The sequence below is a fragment of the Fusarium pseudograminearum genome, chromosome 2 (genome assembly GCF_000303195.2).
Source record: "Fusarium pseudograminearum CS3096 chromosome 2, whole genome shotgun sequence".
Taxonomy (NCBI): Eukaryota; Fungi; Ascomycota; class Sordariomycetes; order Hypocreales; family Nectriaceae; genus Fusarium; species Fusarium pseudograminearum.
Window position 1 is genome coordinate 6,217,084 of NC_031952.1, and position 15,780 is coordinate 6,232,863.

A 15,780-nucleotide genomic window follows, 5' to 3' on the forward strand; every position below is an offset into this window, starting at 1 on the left:
CTTTCCATCATTGGGTGTCCGAGTTCTAGAACTAGTTTGAATCCTTCACTGTCATCCTCTGAACAATGCTCGGCACTGCAATCAAATCCTTCGCAGCGTACTCAAAACAACCCAGACGGTCCTGTCTTGGACGGAGATAGATATATCACCACTTGACATAAAAGGACCTTGGTCCCGCCACTTTCTATTCACATCATCATCCAGCAATCTCACGATTTCATTCATTCCTCATCTCTTCATCTCTTCTGTTGACCATGAAGCTTCTTCAACTTGCCGCCCTGGTGGCTTCCATTAGCCCATTCGCTAACGCAGCAGACGCAAACGCCTGGAAGTCGCGAAACATTTACTTTGCCCTCACAGATCGTGTTGCGCGCAGTGATAGCGATAGCGGTGGCAATGCCTGCAGCAATCTCGGAAACTATTGTGGCGGAACCTTCAAGGGTCTTGAGGCCAAGCTGGACTACATCAAGGGCATGGGATTCGATGCTATCTGGATCACTCCCGTTGTTGAGAGTGAGTATCTTGACATTGTATCTGTATGAACGATGGCTAATCTTTTGTGACAGACACGGATGGTGGATACCACGGATACTGGGCCAAGGATCTGTATGAGGTGAACGCGAAGTATGGAACCAAGGACGACTTGAAGAGTCTGGTCAAGACTGCACACAGCAAGGTAAATACATAAAATCCCAACAACACCAAATATTTACTGACCGGCCCAGAACATCTATGTTATGGCCGATGTGGTAGCAAACCACATGGGTAAAGGCATCCAGGATCACAAACCTGAGCCGCTCAACCAACAGAGCTCTTACCACTCTCCTTGCGCGATCGACTACAACAACCAGAACAGCATCGAGCAGTGTGAGATTGCCGGCCTTCCTGATCTCAACACCGGCAGCGCCACAGTTAAGAAGGTCCTCAATGACTGGATCTCATGGCTTGTCACCGAATACAGCTTCGATGGTATCCGTATCGACACCGTCAAGCACGTTGAGAAGAGCTTCTGGCCTGATTTCCAGAAGGCGGCCGGTGTCTATGCCATTGGCGAAGTCTGGGATGGAAGCCCAGATTACCTCGCTGGCTACTCAAAGGTCATGCCCGGTCTGTTGAACTACGCCATTTACTACCCCATGAACCGCTTCTATCAGCAGAAGGGTGACCCATCTGCCGTGGTCGACATGTACAACGAGATCAGCCAAAAGTTCGATGACCCCACGGTTCTCGGAACGTTCATAGACAACCACGATAACCCTCGATGGTTGAGTCAGAAGAACGACAAAGCCCTCCTCAAGAATGCTCTCGCCTATGTTATCCTCTCCCGCGGCATTCCCATCGTCTACTACGGTACCGAGCAGGGTTACGCTGGAGGTAATGACCCTGCCAACCGCGAGGATCTCTGGCGCAGCAGCTTCAAGACAGACTCGGACCTTTACCAGACTATCTCAAAGCTCGGAAAGGCCCGCTCTGCTGTTGGCGGTCTCGCAGGAAATGACCAGAAGTTCCTCAAGTCCAATGACAGCGCACTCATCTGGAGCCGTGCTAATAACGATCTGATCGTGGTGACCATGAACCGAGGACAGGGATTCTCTGGACAATACTGTTTCAACACTGGCGCGAACAACAAAACGTGGGACAGAGTGCTAGGCCAGGGCACTGTCAAGTCTGACGGCAACGGCCAGCTTTGTGTCAGCTACACAAACGGCGAACCTGAGGTTCTTGTTGCGGCCAACTAGTCGATGGTTGAAGTTGGAAAAGTTGGAACTGACTAGTACTGGATACGGTCTTTTGTGATGTGTTTACTTCTTATCTTATGAAACTTAGCTTGAGCTCAGCAATTATGTTTTCCATGGCATTTGTCTGCGTCCGATTTTTCAATCTGTGAACAGCTCTGTCTCAAAAACGGTTTGGCCGATGAGACCGAATATCAGCTAACCTTTTAGAATTATGTATCGGTTCCTGGAACCTCAGCTGCACCCTGACGTGGGGCTTAGAGACTGAGTCTTCTGCTTTCCCCGTATCTATGTCGGTCGCAGTGATCATTCTTGGCCTTGGTTCATCCAGAGACCCTTGCTATAGCTATAGTATATTAGAAGACACAGGGGCTGAAGTGAGTCACGCCTTGTCAATGTCTAATTTCTTTGTCTGGCTCTATTGAGCATTGTCTAACACGACCGCGGATGGTTAAATATTGGGCAATATTGCCAAGGAATAACTACCTGTTAGCTTCGCACGTGCTGGGCTAGTCCATTGACATTGGCTACCAAGTTACTCAGTCATTTACAGGATAATTTCTCCGCTAATAGCCTACTGTACTCATGGTATCGTCTACCCTGGCTGTTCCTGACATCCCCTCATCATGATTGGCCGGTCATCGCTTAGCCAAGGGATCAAAAAGGTCTAGACGGAATGACGTGCGCAGTTAAAAATGAAGCACATACTGAAGTCTTTTGGGAACAACTATTTCCATTCCCTCATTCTCTCATTCATAGTTGGGTACTCGATATATGCAACATGGCAATTGGAGGCTGGGAAAACGCCATGCGTAGAGCTGCAGATGATAGTCTGCAGACTGTCAAAGTCAATTGGCACCTTGGCTTCACTTCATTTGGCGGACCTCCTGTTCACTTCAAGATTGTGAGTTAAGTCATGTTCTCATCAATTTGAATGGCGAAACTAACAGCCTCAAGTTCCACGACAAATTTGTCAACAAGTTGAAATGGATAGATGAACAAATAGTAAGCCTTTGTCCAAAGCTGAACAAGGGCCAGGCTAACAGTACTCAGTATCAAGAGCTCTTCAGCGTCTCACAAGCTCTCTCTGGTCCTGGAAGCACAAAGATGCTGTATTGCATCAATCTTATTCACGGTGGATTCTTACAAGCTGTCCTGGCTTTCTTGATCTGGAGGTAAGTCCAAGACCCCATATCCATGAGCTAACATATCTGATAATCATCCTCGACAGTTTACCTGGCTGCTTGGGCATGTTCGGCCTTTCAGTCGGTGTGTCCAACATCGGCGACACTCTCCCTCGCGCAGTATACGCTCTTCTCTCTGGCCTGAATGCCGCAACTGTTGGAATAATCGCTCTCGCGGCTGTTGAGCTTTCTGGTAAAGCCATCACTGATCAGACCACCAGACTTGTTCTGTCTCTGACAGCCATGGCTGGAATGCTGTACAACGCGCTGTGGTATTTTCCTGCACTCATCGTTGCAGGTGGTTGCGGTACGGTGGTCTATGACTACAAGTGGCTTCACCGTCCTGCGCGAGGTGTCAGGAATGCTTACCTGAGGGTCAGACGAGGAAGAGTTGCTGAGACAGAGAACGTCCAAGGCGCTGAGAATGGAATTGGCAGCCAAGACGGTATAAATCTCCACGAGCATAACACTACTGATACGAGAGAACCTGAACCACGAGTTGTCCCGCAAGAGTATCAGCTTGGCTTCTCGTGGAGGTCTGGAGCAGCAATCATTGTCACCTTCCTGATCACCTTCATCGCCGTCGTTTCCCTTCGAGGAACCCTACCTCACGCCCCTCTACTATACAAGCTCTTTGCTAATCTCTACCTTGCTGGCACCATCATCTTTGGCGGTGGTCCCGTGGTTATCCCTCTTCTCCGAGAATACGTGGTAGCCGAAGGATGGGTCAGTCCCCGCGATTTTCTAATTGGCCTTGCCCTCGCTCAATCTTTCCCTGGTCCAAATTTCAACTTTGCCGTGTTTCTTGGTGGTCTCACAGCCGTTCACGGTGGCTATCCCGCCATTGCCGGTGCTTTGATAGCGTACCTTGGCATCTTCGTCCCAGGAATGGTTCTTGTGCATGGGACGATGGGAATCTGGGAGGTTCTGAGAAACAGACCATGGGTCAGGTCTGCCCTGCGGGGAGTGAATGCAGGCGCCGTGGGACTTATCTACACAGCTGTTTATAGAATCTGGCAAGTTGGATACATCGATGAGGGATTCCAATCGGGGAAGAGTCTGGCCGATGATCCATGGTGGGTTGTTGTCACAGCGACGTCTTTTGTTGGAGCGCGGTACTTTAAGGTTCCAGTGCCTCTGGCGATTCTTCTTGGTGCGTGTATGGGACTTTTGAGGTATGGGATTGTGACCGCCTAGATGGGAGAGGGGATTGAATAGGTGAATTGGTCTTCCTTATTCCGGCTATATTATGACGCCCATCTATGGATCTATAGTCACAACATGATACTCTCCAGGTTGCGATATGCTCCAACGGTGTGGAGATGGTTCGTGCACTGTCCGGGACGGTATCCGTTGGTGACGTTGAATGGTACGATCAGTCATCGGCACTGGAACCGTCGTTGAAAAGCTCTTCTTTTCGAAGAATCATATACCTTACACGTGCCCCATATTAAACATAATCTCATGCCGTGACCGGCAGGCCTCATTCATATTCACCGCCATAACTGAATATGTGTATCATCTGTGTTTCCCAAGAATTGTCCGCCTGACCATGGCCTAATCCAGGGTACAGACCGACGAGCGGGGAACAGTACAGCATTGGCGGAGGATATCCATATCTAAGAGCCACTGAAAGCTTCCGTCGGCTACGCTAGCTGATTCTGTGGCCCTCGTGAGGAGACGCTGTGAACTCTTTTCATGTGGTCCAACCAGAACATGGGCATCATATCTCCTGGTATCGCGATATCGGATAGGGATCCGAGGTGGCTATTATCCACAACCAGCCAGAGCAACCCAAGAGTCAACATGTACGTATTTCTAACCTGATTTCGCCTCTATTTCATTACTTGATCGTTCTTTTCATCTTTCATCAGTACCATCTTGAAACTTGTAGGCCATCCTAGCCACCTTGAGCACAATGCCAGAAGACAACACACATCAATCCATCCTCATTCTCGGAGGCGGCTGCTTCGGTCTAGCCACGGCCTTTGAGCTTGCACAAAAGGGCTACAAAAACATCACAATACTCGAAAAGGATGTTGATGTGCCGAGTCGGTTCTCAGCAGCTTATGATCTTAACAAAGTCATCCGTGCCGAGTACGCTGATGACTTCTACACTCAATTGGCCCTTGTACGTAATATATTCATCCTTTGTGTAAAAACCCCATGTTAATGATCGACAGGACGCAATTCGCAAATGGCAATCAGATCCTCTTTACGCACCCCATTACCACCAAACAGGCTTCCTCAATGTGACATCAGGCAAGGCTGCACAAAACACAAAGGGTGCCGTGGAAAGCTATTTCCAGTCTCTCCAGAATAATCCTGCTTTCAATGGCCAAACCACCCGTGTCAACAGCAGTCAAGAGATCAAGAAGCTCGTTCCCAAATTCACAGGCCCTCTCACAGGTTTCAAGGGCTATCACAACAAGCTTGCCGGTTATGGTCACTCAGCTAATGCTTTGAGAGCGGTTTATGAGGAGTGCGTTAAGCTCGGTGTGAAGTTCCATCTAGGCAAGAAGGATGGCGAAGTTGACTCTTTGCTATACGCATCAAGTCGCGAGGGCACAAGGTGTGTCGGAGCTAGGACTCGTGGAGGAAGCATCCATACTGCTGATAAGACTATCGTCGCGTTGGGCGCTGACGCTGCCAACCTTCTTCCTCGAGTCGGGAAGCAAATGACTGGTCGGGCCTGGGGCGTTGCGCACATCCAGCTTACAGACGAAGAAGCAGCCGACCTCAAGGGAATCCCTGTTACAAATGTGCGCGACATGGCATTTTTCTTCGAACCTGATCTCACAACCAAGAAACTCAAGTTTTGCCACATGGGAGGTGCTTATACCAACTACTCCTTCACCAAAGACGGTCTGTCAATTCCCTTCCCCGAGTTGTCTGAATCACAATTCATGCCCCTCGAAGACGAAACATACATCCGCCAGCTTCTGAGAGAAGTGTTCCCCCAACTCGCAGACCGACCTTTGATCGACCAGCATCTTTGCTGGTTCGCGGACACGGATGACTCTGATTTCATTATCGACTACGTCCCAGATACCAATGCCACTTTGGTTGTTCTTAGTGGAGATAGTGGACACGGATTCAAAATGATGCCTATCTTTGGGCAGTTTGTACACAAGCTGCTTGTTGATGAGAGACAGGATCAGCGAAAATGGCAGTGGAAGGGTGGAAAGGCAAAGGCGGCAGCTGTATGGAGGAGCAGTGAGAGTCAAGAGCTTGCTGGTGTTCCTCGAGCCAAATTGTGAGCGTGCTATCATAAATCATCATTATCCTTGTTAGGTGCAATATCCATAATTATGATTGCTTTTGAGATGACAAACCTCGGTTGGCCAACATCAATCCGAACATCAACCTGCACAGTCTATTATTCTTTTGGTTAGTGAATCACAGTCAGCTATTGACATCGATCAAGGCGGTGAAATTCACCCGTTTTTTACATGCATGGGGTTGGGTAGCTCGGGTCTTTTTGCTTTTCCCGATCCTTCGTCTTAAATTCGATTGCTTAGTGAGTCATTCGCATACCATGCAAGGGCAGCCCATTCGTCAGATTACGTTTTCCCACGCTGATTCACGCACAGCTCTAGTTTGCCGATCTGATAAGTAGAATTCCATCTGATAAGCAGCCTAATATCGTGACCGATAACTCCGCGCTGCTTGACCATAGGAGCGACGGTCTCCGGCCGTTGCCTGTCATCTGCGGGGTATATATACTAGGTGAAAGACCAGAGATTCGGCTATTATCTAGATGATCTTATCAATCAATCTGCAGCAAAATGGTCGACATAAAGCAGAACCCTCTCGAACCTGTGATCGATACTGAACTCGCCAACATCAGAGCAACTCATCCAGACCCATATCTGGTCGCTTTCAATGACCTCGACAGTGATAACCCTAAGAACTGGCCAGAACGGCGCAAATGGGCTGTCACAAATGTTCTCTCGGTAACTGGGTTCAATCGCATACTCGTATCAACGGTCATGGCTCCTGCATTGTCTGTTATCGCGAAAGACCTGGACATGACAGCGACGCAGTCGGTCATGGCGTTGAGTATCTATCTCTTGGCAACTGCCTTCGGTCCCCTTGTCATTGGGCCTTTGTCAGAGGTTTACGGACGCAAGGCCATTCTGCATGTATCTAATATCTGGTTTCTTGTCTGGAATGTTGCATGCGGCTTTGCAAATACCAAAGAGTTGCTGATTGGCGCGAGATTCCTTGCTGGATTTGGAGCGAGTGCTGTGTATGCCCTTGGAGGAGGCGTTCTAGGTGATATTTGGCGCCCGGATCAGCGTGGAAAGTCACTGGGTTGGTATATGGTGATTCCTTTGGTGGGTGCTGCAGTTGGTAAGTATAGCCATCCCGGTTTTTGTAACAGCAAAATTGATTCTTAAAAGGTCCAATCATTGGAGGATTCATGACCTACCGAGTCACATGGAGATGGATGTTCTGGTCGACATCTTTGTTTCAAGTAGCCATGGCCGCTCTTTCGTTCACTACCTTCCAAGAAACATACGCACCAGCCATTTTAAAGCAGCGAGCTCAGAGGTTACGCAAAGAGACTGGCGAGCCATACTACACATATGAAGAGCGCACCCAAGAGGAGATGTCGTTGGCAAAGGTTCTTGGCCAAGCCATGACTCGTCCTCTACGCCTACTAGTATTTCATCCCATCATCCAAGTCGCAGCCGTCATCTCGGCCCTTGGTTATGGCCTTCTCTACATTGTCTTGTCCAGCTTTGCAGAGCTCTGGGCTCAGCACTACGGACAATCTGTTGAGATCAGTGGCTTACACTACATTGCCTGCGCCCTCGGAGAACTCCTCGCATCGCAGCTCTGTGCACCGCTAATGGATTATTGGTTCCACAAAATGGAGCGTCGCGCTGGTGGTCAACATGTCCCAGAGCACAGAATACCTTTGATGCTGATGTTTGCTTTTGTGGCACCAATCGGCTTTGTTGTCTATGGCTGGTGCGCTGAGTATCGTGTTCACTGGGCTTGGGTTGATGTTGCCATGTGTATCACGACGTTCGGGATGCAAATTGCAGGGATGCCGCTGCAAGCATATCTCATGGACTCGTATCCAGACCACACGTCCAGTGCCATCGCGGCACAGCAGTTTCCCCGCAGTTTGGCAGCATTTCTGTTCCCTCTGTTTACGCCCCAGATGTATGCTGCCCTAGGATATGGATGGGGAAACAGTGCTATGGCTTTGGTAGAGCTGGCTCTGGAAATAGCTGCACCGATTATGTTGTGGAAGTATGGTGCTAGGTTGAGATCGCGGGCAACGTCGAGTCTCTGAGGGTTCAGACAATGTCAAAGCGGCATTCGTATTTCTATTAAGTTGCAGTCGCACAATTGAAGTCATATAACGATCTGCCGGGACCTTTGGCTAAAAAGGTTTCTGGGTAACAGGGAAGTTCGTGGTGGAAATACAAGAAACGAAACAGCCAGTCAGTCTATACTATTTAAACCAGAGCTTGAGAATGCTTATATTTTTACACCGTATTTCCATATTTCAGGCTATTCTTCTGTTCACTGCCAAGACAGCTGGAACCAACATTGTGGTAAGGATCTCGTAAGGTGTTATCTTCTTTGAGTGCATAGCATGTGAAACGTGACTGCGACACCCTGTGCAGGCTATTTTATGCTGGCGCTTATGTCTTACAATTACAGCCAATCTAGACTTAGCGGGTGATGATGTTGTTATAGTGCTTACAACGCTTATGTCAGGCCACATCGTTACAGGTGCAGATAAATACCGCCAGATCCCAGAATCTTCTCTTCGCGACACTGCCCCAAGCCATTATCCTCAGCAACTAAAACAATGGCATCAACACAGCAACTCAAGACCATGTCATCCAACGAGCAAGACGATGGCATGAAAATCATTCACGCCGGTTTATTCCGCACAGCCACCAAGTCCATGACAGAGGCATACCGCATCCTGGGTTACAAAGCCCACCACGCTCTTGACGATGTGTGGGCGGTCCCTTGGTCTGGTATTGAGCAAGCGGCTGAAGCAACATTCCCTCACCTTTCCCAGCTTCCAGACTACACCTATAAGAGCCCTGATGGAAGCGCGGCACCTCGGCCAACGTTCACCAGAGACGATTGGCAGAGTCTTTGGGGACAATACGACGTTGCCACCGATATCGCGTCCGCTTTTGTACCAGAACTTATCAAAGCGTATCCCGATGCCAAGGTCGTCGTTGTTCAGAGACAGTACGAGAGTTGGTGGCCATCGTTTAGATCAGAGTGTTTGGAAACTCTCTACAGAGCCACCGCCCTCCAACAGTTCGTTGTTAGGTACGTCGTGCGCTTTCGTGCCGGGTACGCCATGAAGAAAATACACGCAGGCTTCTTCGGTGCTGATGAGTACTCGCTTGAGTCTGTCGAACTAAGAGCAAGGGATGTGTATGAGGATTATTACCGCAAAGTTCGCGAGGCTGTCCCTTTGGAGAGCGGAAGACGGCTGGACTACAATATTGGAGATGGATGGGAACCGCTGTGTGAGTTCTTGGGAAAGGAAGTTCCAGATGTGCCATTTCCTAGGGTGAATGATCGGGCTGATCACAGTGCAAGGGTGAAGAGGAATCATCGTAAGATGACGATTGATGCATTGAAACTCATCAGCCCTATCGTTGCGGTTGTGGTTGGTGTTGCTTTCTACTACTGGAGGTGATGGCCTCGACTATCAATTGGCTGCTGGCGGCATACGATACAGAATCAGTAAGACGGTTTATGTTAGTGACGCCGAACCTTACGCTGAAACTCAAGCACCGTTTTTACCTGCTAGGACCAGTGGTAAGGATAGACTTATCTAGAAGCTTTTCCAGTCGCTATTGCTTATACTGGACACTATCACTCCGTCTTATGATCATGTGAAAGTCTCCATGTTTAATTGTGACTCTCCCTCGCCTACTCCACGTGGATTCGATATGTAATCTCATATGAGCATACTGACATCATATTAAGAACACTGAGTTGACATTATCTCATCTGAATACAATAAAATGTATAAATATATACGAAACTATAGACATTAATGGCCGGCAATCCAATCCACAGCATTAGTGGGAAAACTGCAATAAACTACCATAAATTAAACACTCCGTTTGGCGCATTCCTCTTCTTCAAAGGAAGTGCAGTGCTGTTTCTCGTTACGTTCTGGATTGTGCATCCCTCAGTCTTATACACGCTTGCATACTGGCCTGTCAAAACAGTCGCCAGCCACTGAATAGCGGGAGCAGCGCTGAGATAAAATTCCTCAGAGTGTGATCCAACGGAGTTCCGCTGGTACAAGATGTTGGCTCCGACGGCGCAGTATCGCTCAATCAACTTGTCCGTGTTGGCGATGGGGCTGATTTCATCGTGGACAGCTTGGTAAGCAAAGATGGGCCATTGAGGGATGCCGTGATAACCCATGATGCCATCACGGTTAATGACCTTTAGAACCTTGGGATCGCGGAATAAACCCATGCCGTCTTTAAAGAAGTCAAAGATGTTGACTCCCGCGTATGCGGCCCCGGCTTCCTGAACGGTGAAGCCCTTTACAGCCAGGAACCCAGTCTTATTCTGAGGTCCCTCTGTCTTGAGCTTGGAAATGACATACTTTTGCACTTCGGGATACTGGCTTGTAATTCCAATAATACCACTAGGTGCTAGGCCTGCTGCATCTTTCCCGGAAATGCTCTCAACCACAGCGGTGATGTTGGGTGTAATACCACCAATAGCAGCGCCGACGACAGTTTCCTGCAGGTCGGGTGCGTACTGCACCGCGAGCTCAGAAGCCCACTCGCTTGCCAATGCGCCTCCGGAGTATCCCCAGAGTGCGACACGGGGAGAGGTGGCGTTGAGGCCAAGGCCTAGAGAAAGGACAGCACGAATGGAATCAAGAGTTGCGTGTCCTGAGATGACACCAGCAGTGAAGGAAGCCAAAGGACCTTCATAGTCAGGAACGTTGAGAAAGACGCCCAGACCCAAAGCAAGATTAAAGAGGTCAGTGCCACCGGAAGAGTAGGCAGTGTAGCTGGGACTGGCGTCAACGTCAGCCGAGTCGTAGGGTACCTGGTACGAAATAACAGCGCTCTGGTTGAACACGCGGGCAGCTGAACTGTTTGATCCTAGCTTGGGAACATAGAGCGTTGTGACGGCCCATGAGGCTTTGTACTGGCTGTCCGTTGTACGGTATAGAATGTTGTAGATGGCAGAGCTGTTGCCGACGATTGAGGTCAGGTTTCCTGGTGCAGGACGCAGACGAAGCACAGTGCCTGGTTCTTCATCCTCGTAACCGTCGGGAGCAGAATACCATGGATCCTCACTTGGTGGTAGGGGTTGAGAAGATACGGATCTTTTATAAATGTGGGATGAAGGGATAGCTGCAGCGAGGCCTAACCAAAGGCCCAAAAGAGCCAGGACACGATGAATAGCCATTGGGAGCAAATGAGCAATTATGGTATAATGGAGAGAACTACAAGAACATGCATTCAACGGCGGGGATCTAATTCTTTTTAACGCTTACCGTCGACGTTATAACTGTAGTGCGGAGTTTGTTAATACTGGGACTCTGGTAGTTAGAGTCATGACGACAGCGCACCGTTGATGGCGCATAAGCCGACGTATCCGTTTGAACCAAGCCTCAACTATTGTTATGTACAAAGTATAGGAAATCCTGAAAGGATCCATGCTCAGCCTTTGACAGCTGGGCGATGACGGGTTAGTTCCAAAGCCAAGAGGGTCGCTGACGAATCATAGCTACGCAGCCTTGTCTTAGGCTTGAGGGGAACGGAGGGGGACGGTGAAATCTGGACCCGAGAGACCGGGCTTAGTTGTGCCTTGATCGGTCTTGGGTCTGGGAGCTAGGCGAAGCAACAGTAAAGCAAGGCGGAGTTGGATAGGGAGGAGAATGTACAGTCAGCTTATGATGGCGGAGAATCAGGAATCTCACGTTGGACACATGAGCAGAGCATCGCATCTTGGCTTGCAAGATTGGGTTGTGACACAAAGAGAGGGAATTGTTGGGTTGACGCGGCACGTCGGGTCGCACAGACGTGGAAAGTTAATGTCGAGGAGGGTGATCAACAGATTCACGGGGTCTTGAATGGCTGCCAAAGCCATGGATATCAACTACAACATCCTCGAGCAAAGCGCCGCTGATTATATTGTGTCGTAGTCTTGTCTCGTTCTCGTGTCGACTCGTTGGATCGGGCGCGTCAGGTGGACTGGAAAGAGGCTTGTCGAGGGCTATGGTACGGATCGATTAGCGAGGCCGACGGACGTGCAAGCGGACTCTCGGGAACTATTATAGCACCATGTACAATAATATTCGCGTTGCTTAGAAGAGCTGCTTGTCGTTGCTGGCTAACTGATCGGATAATTGATTCCATCTAACGCTTGCTCTGCTCTGCGACACGACACTGGATGATAATGACACTTCCAAGTCACGTGCGATAAGACATTGAGCTGATAAGCCAATTTGCCGATTAATCAGCGGCATGAATCGAATCCACCAAGTCTCGGCCTCGGTCAACGAGCTTGACATCTCGTCACCACCAAAAGAATCACCCCATTCCTCTCATTCTTTCCTATCACCACATTCAAAATGGCTGAGCACCCTTCTTTCACTCTCGCTGCCCTCTGTAAGTACTCATTTGACGCTCAAGATCAGCCTGTGTCCTAATTGGCCCTCCTCCCTTACAGTGGCTGCTGGCGGCACTGCCGGCTACATGCGCACGCGCTCTACTCCTTCTCTCGTGGCTGGTGTTGGACTGGGTGTTTCGTATGCCTATGCTGGTAAGTTCAGTAGAATTCAATCCTCGTTCTGCGGTTGACATGTGCTTGGTAGGATACCTTCTCAAGAACAATAAGGACTACGGTTCTGAGCTTGCCCTGGCAAACAGTGTCCTCTTGACTGGATCTGCCGTTCCGAGAATCATCAAGACTGGTGGCCGAGCACCTGTTCCTATTATTCTCGGTGCAGTAGGCGGACTTGCTACGTACTACTACCAGAAGAAATTCCGCGAGTTCCGATATGGTGTTTAGGCGAAAATTGGCTCCTGGATATTGACGAAAAACACCTTCAAAATGGGACAAGGCTGATGTACTATACTGTACGATAGAATAGTAATAATTCATCTCAGCTTAGCGAGTTGCTACGTATGCTGTTGACAGTTTTACGAAAGTTGGGGGATATAGGGTATTCTAATAACCAGGGCTACATAACAAGAAATGAGTCACCAGTAATGTTCCAACGAGTAAATAATCATAAGCAGAGGTTGCGGTTTTAAATTCACTCATTTCTCACTTGTAATCTTGAATGTCTTGAATCGGGTTGTTATCAATGTCATCTTGGAAGTACTATAAGTTACTGTCCTCAGCAGACCGTTCTTCGATTCAACTTCTACGGATTCGCGCGCACAACTTGTCGCATCCACTCAAGTCCTTCGACTAGATTCTCGCCGGTAATAGCACTCGTTGCTACAATGCGCTATTAGATGATAGTCAGCATATAAGTACCAGTGATTGATGGAAAAGAACACGGACGAAGTTTTTGTTTTTCTCAAGATCCTTATCTATCTCGAGACACTCAATGAGCTCCAGTACATTCATAGCTTTCTATTTCATGTCAATACTTTCTCTTGATGTCGTGTCTACTTCTTCATACTCACCGGATGGTCTTGTTTATTCGCAAGAATCAGCACAGGCTGACCATCAAGCATTATGTTTCGTAATACGTTCCATAACGCCTCCTTGGTTTCCTCCATATTGTCTCTATTTGTGCTATCGATGACAAAGACAAGTGCTTCCTTTCTTGATAGGAACACTCTCCATATTGCTCTCACCTTTTCGTTTCCGGAGTAGTCGAAGAAAAAGTATTGTTGAGACCCTTGGGAGAAATGTGTGGTGTTAACAGCTACTCTGATGTTAGCATATCGAGTGGATCTAATAATCAAAGGTAAGACAGACTTTCGTTTAATGGCTGTGTTGGTTTCTGGCCTCCACTGAGCTTGTGGATTATTGCAGTCTTGCCAGCTGATGGAAGCCCGACAACGGCGATGTCGATCATAGGAGGCGTCCACAATTGAGAGATAGTAGCGCCCATAATGCAATACGCTGCGCTGAGGTTGACTGCTTTGTGTTGAGTTGAAGGGGTTTGACTCAATTTCATGGTATCTACTTGCGATCGCGAGGCTTTGTACTTGATTTACGCTCGAAAAAGACACGCTACGAAGGATACTCCGCCACTGTTGAGTATCGCCCAGGATGCTAGGTCTTACGGTAGCGGGGACCTGAGGGGCTAGGCAGCACGATCTCGGGTACTAGAAGCCTCCGGAAACATACATAAGAGACGAAATCATCATAAGGTTAGTTTATACTGTGTTATGCAGATGAGTCTTCTTGGGCTGTTCATGTTTTGTACCTTGAGACCTGAAGGCCAATAGGCTTCTGTTGCCCACTCACCTGTGGCATTTGACAAGGATCATATGCATCTTGGAAAATGAACCTCAAGACGAAACTTATACCTGTCCAATTTGACATTTGGGGCAAGCCATCAAATACTCCTGCATTATCATCCTGAAAACGATGGGCTGATATTGGAATAACAAGACGCAGCGGGAGGCCGGCCTGAGACGCTGAATCATCGACATCGGGTGTTAACATGCCGTGACAGCTCGTGGCCAGGTGCAACTGGAAAATGGATGTGGGAGGCCGACCACCACAAATACTCAACCAATAAGCTCCATTGACTGTGAGAACAAGCATCTTATCTGAAACTATTGCCCATCTCTCGAGTGACAGTTTTTTTCTCTTCCTTCAACATCTCGGTACGTGAAGCGCATATTCGTACTATCTCCTGAACATCGCAAACTGCCTATTTCTCAACTCGGACATCTCACGCCTACCGCATCGCAACAATGCCACGTCGGCGTAAACGATCCAAAGAAGGCCCTCTGTGGTCGATGTACCCCGACCTACACGATCAAGTAGCGGACAAACTCGATGAAGTCCAGCTCGACTACACCTTCAACCCTAACGATGACGACCTCCTAGCCCTCGAGTCGTACGACACAAACATCATGGGCACTTTTGCTTGCAACAACCAAAAATGCACCAAAACAGGCTGGAAGAGCATGGTCATCGCCATCACCATCCGCCAGTACTCTAGAGACCGATATAATGCCAGAGTGTACCATCAGCGCTGCAACAATTGCAAAAGCATTGGCAAACCAACTCTGGACGAAGTGTCGTATGTCGACAGGGTTTCGTATCGGATCAAGAAGTGGAACGGCGTGGAGATGAAAAGACCAATGTGGGGGGGAGGCAGCTCCAAGGGGCCGCACGAGGATGATTTGTGTGAGGGGTGCAAAGCTGGCCATTGCGAAAAGGGATCCAAAAAGCGATCCAACGATGATGCATGGGACTGAGATCATTCTGTATGGTTTGCGACGGTAGCAATCCAGGCGGGTTACGAACAACAGAGACTTGAAGGAGATCAAACAAAAACATGAGAAGGCTCTTGGACCGCATGCTCAGTAAGGCTCGGCAAATGTATCTATCTATCCCGCAATCACTATCGGGTCTCGTTGCAACCCACCTACCAGACCGTTTAGCTCAGCTATCAAGCTTACCTAGAACAAACTCACAACAAGGAACAAAGTGACTGGTCCATGATTATAACACGGGATTGCAAGTTGAATGTATCAAGTTGAGTCATCGTTCAACTCGCGAATTTAATAAAACAGAGACTGAAAAGAAACTCTCGCTATCTACTAAAGAATGAGTATTGCATATAACAAATTCCATGGTAAATACCACGAAGACTTCTAATGTGATCGTGATTATTCCAT

General features: G+C 48.5%; 9 protein-coding genes across 9 annotated transcripts; 7 read left to right on the plus strand and 2 right to left on the minus strand.

Moving 5' to 3' along the window:
• Positions 1 to 254: 254 nt before the first annotated feature.
• Positions 255 to 1,739, plus strand: FPSE_06640 (uncharacterized protein; the record flags this gene model as incomplete). Its single annotated transcript, XM_009259758.1, has 3 exons — positions 255 to 513; positions 567 to 676; positions 726 to 1,739. The coding sequence occupies 3 exons, from the start codon at positions 255 to 257 to the stop codon at positions 1,737 to 1,739; spliced, it is 1,383 nt and encodes a 460-aa protein (XP_009258033.1).
• Positions 1,740 to 2,517: 778 nt separating this feature from the next.
• FPSE_06639 (uncharacterized protein) lies at positions 2,518 to 4,117 on the plus strand (the record flags this gene model as incomplete). Its single annotated transcript, XM_009259757.1, has 4 exons — positions 2,518 to 2,640; positions 2,694 to 2,741; positions 2,790 to 2,911; positions 2,968 to 4,117. The coding sequence occupies 4 exons, from the start codon at positions 2,518 to 2,520 to the stop codon at positions 4,115 to 4,117; spliced, it is 1,443 nt and encodes a 480-aa protein (XP_009258032.1).
• A 721-nt stretch (positions 4,118 to 4,838) lies between these two features.
• Positions 4,839 to 6,180, plus strand: FPSE_06638 (uncharacterized protein; the record flags this gene model as incomplete). The annotated part of the gene is made up of 2 exons (XM_009259756.1): positions 4,839 to 5,051; positions 5,104 to 6,180. The coding sequence occupies 2 exons, from the start codon at positions 4,839 to 4,841 to the stop codon at positions 6,178 to 6,180; spliced, it is 1,290 nt and encodes a 429-aa protein (XP_009258031.1).
• Positions 6,181 to 6,708: 528 nt separating this feature from the next.
• Positions 6,709 to 8,231, plus strand: FPSE_06637 (uncharacterized protein; the record flags this gene model as incomplete). The annotated part of the gene is made up of 2 exons (XM_009259755.1): positions 6,709 to 7,276; positions 7,327 to 8,231. The coding sequence occupies 2 exons, from the start codon at positions 6,709 to 6,711 to the stop codon at positions 8,229 to 8,231; spliced, it is 1,473 nt and encodes a 490-aa protein (XP_009258030.1).
• Positions 8,232 to 8,756: 525 nt separating this feature from the next.
• Positions 8,757 to 9,614, plus strand: FPSE_06636 (uncharacterized protein; the record flags this gene model as incomplete). Its single annotated transcript, XM_009259754.1, has 1 exon — positions 8,757 to 9,614. One exon carries the CDS (start codon positions 8,757 to 8,759, stop codon positions 9,612 to 9,614), a length of 858 nt encoding a protein of 285 aa, XP_009258029.1.
• A 410-nt stretch (positions 9,615 to 10,024) lies between these two features.
• Positions 10,025 to 11,365, minus strand: FPSE_06635 (uncharacterized protein; the record flags this gene model as incomplete). Its single annotated transcript, XM_009259753.1, has 1 exon — positions 10,025 to 11,365. One exon carries the CDS (start codon positions 11,363 to 11,365, stop codon positions 10,025 to 10,027), a length of 1,341 nt encoding a protein of 446 aa, XP_009258028.1.
• Positions 11,366 to 12,533: 1,168 nt separating this feature from the next.
• FPSE_06634 (uncharacterized protein) lies at positions 12,534 to 12,973 on the plus strand (the record flags this gene model as incomplete). Its single annotated transcript, XM_009259752.1, has 3 exons — positions 12,534 to 12,570; positions 12,632 to 12,724; positions 12,777 to 12,973. The coding sequence occupies 3 exons, from the start codon at positions 12,534 to 12,536 to the stop codon at positions 12,971 to 12,973; spliced, it is 327 nt and encodes a 108-aa protein (XP_009258027.1).
• A 258-nt stretch (positions 12,974 to 13,231) lies between these two features.
• On the minus strand, positions 13,232 to 14,421 carry FPSE_06633 (uncharacterized protein; the record flags this gene model as incomplete). Its single annotated transcript, XM_009259751.1, has 7 exons — positions 13,232 to 13,288; positions 13,350 to 13,418; positions 13,448 to 13,546; positions 13,600 to 13,844; positions 13,898 to 14,059; positions 14,209 to 14,258; positions 14,393 to 14,421. 7 exons carry the CDS (start codon positions 14,419 to 14,421, stop codon positions 13,232 to 13,234), a joined length of 711 nt encoding a protein of 236 aa, XP_009258026.1.
• A 426-nt stretch (positions 14,422 to 14,847) lies between these two features.
• On the plus strand, positions 14,848 to 15,357 carry FPSE_06632 (uncharacterized protein; the record flags this gene model as incomplete). The annotated part of the gene is made up of 1 exon (XM_009259750.1): positions 14,848 to 15,357. The coding sequence occupies one exon, from the start codon at positions 14,848 to 14,850 to the stop codon at positions 15,355 to 15,357; it is 510 nt and encodes a 169-aa protein (XP_009258025.1).
• Between the last annotated feature and the right edge of the window lie 423 nt (positions 15,358 to 15,780).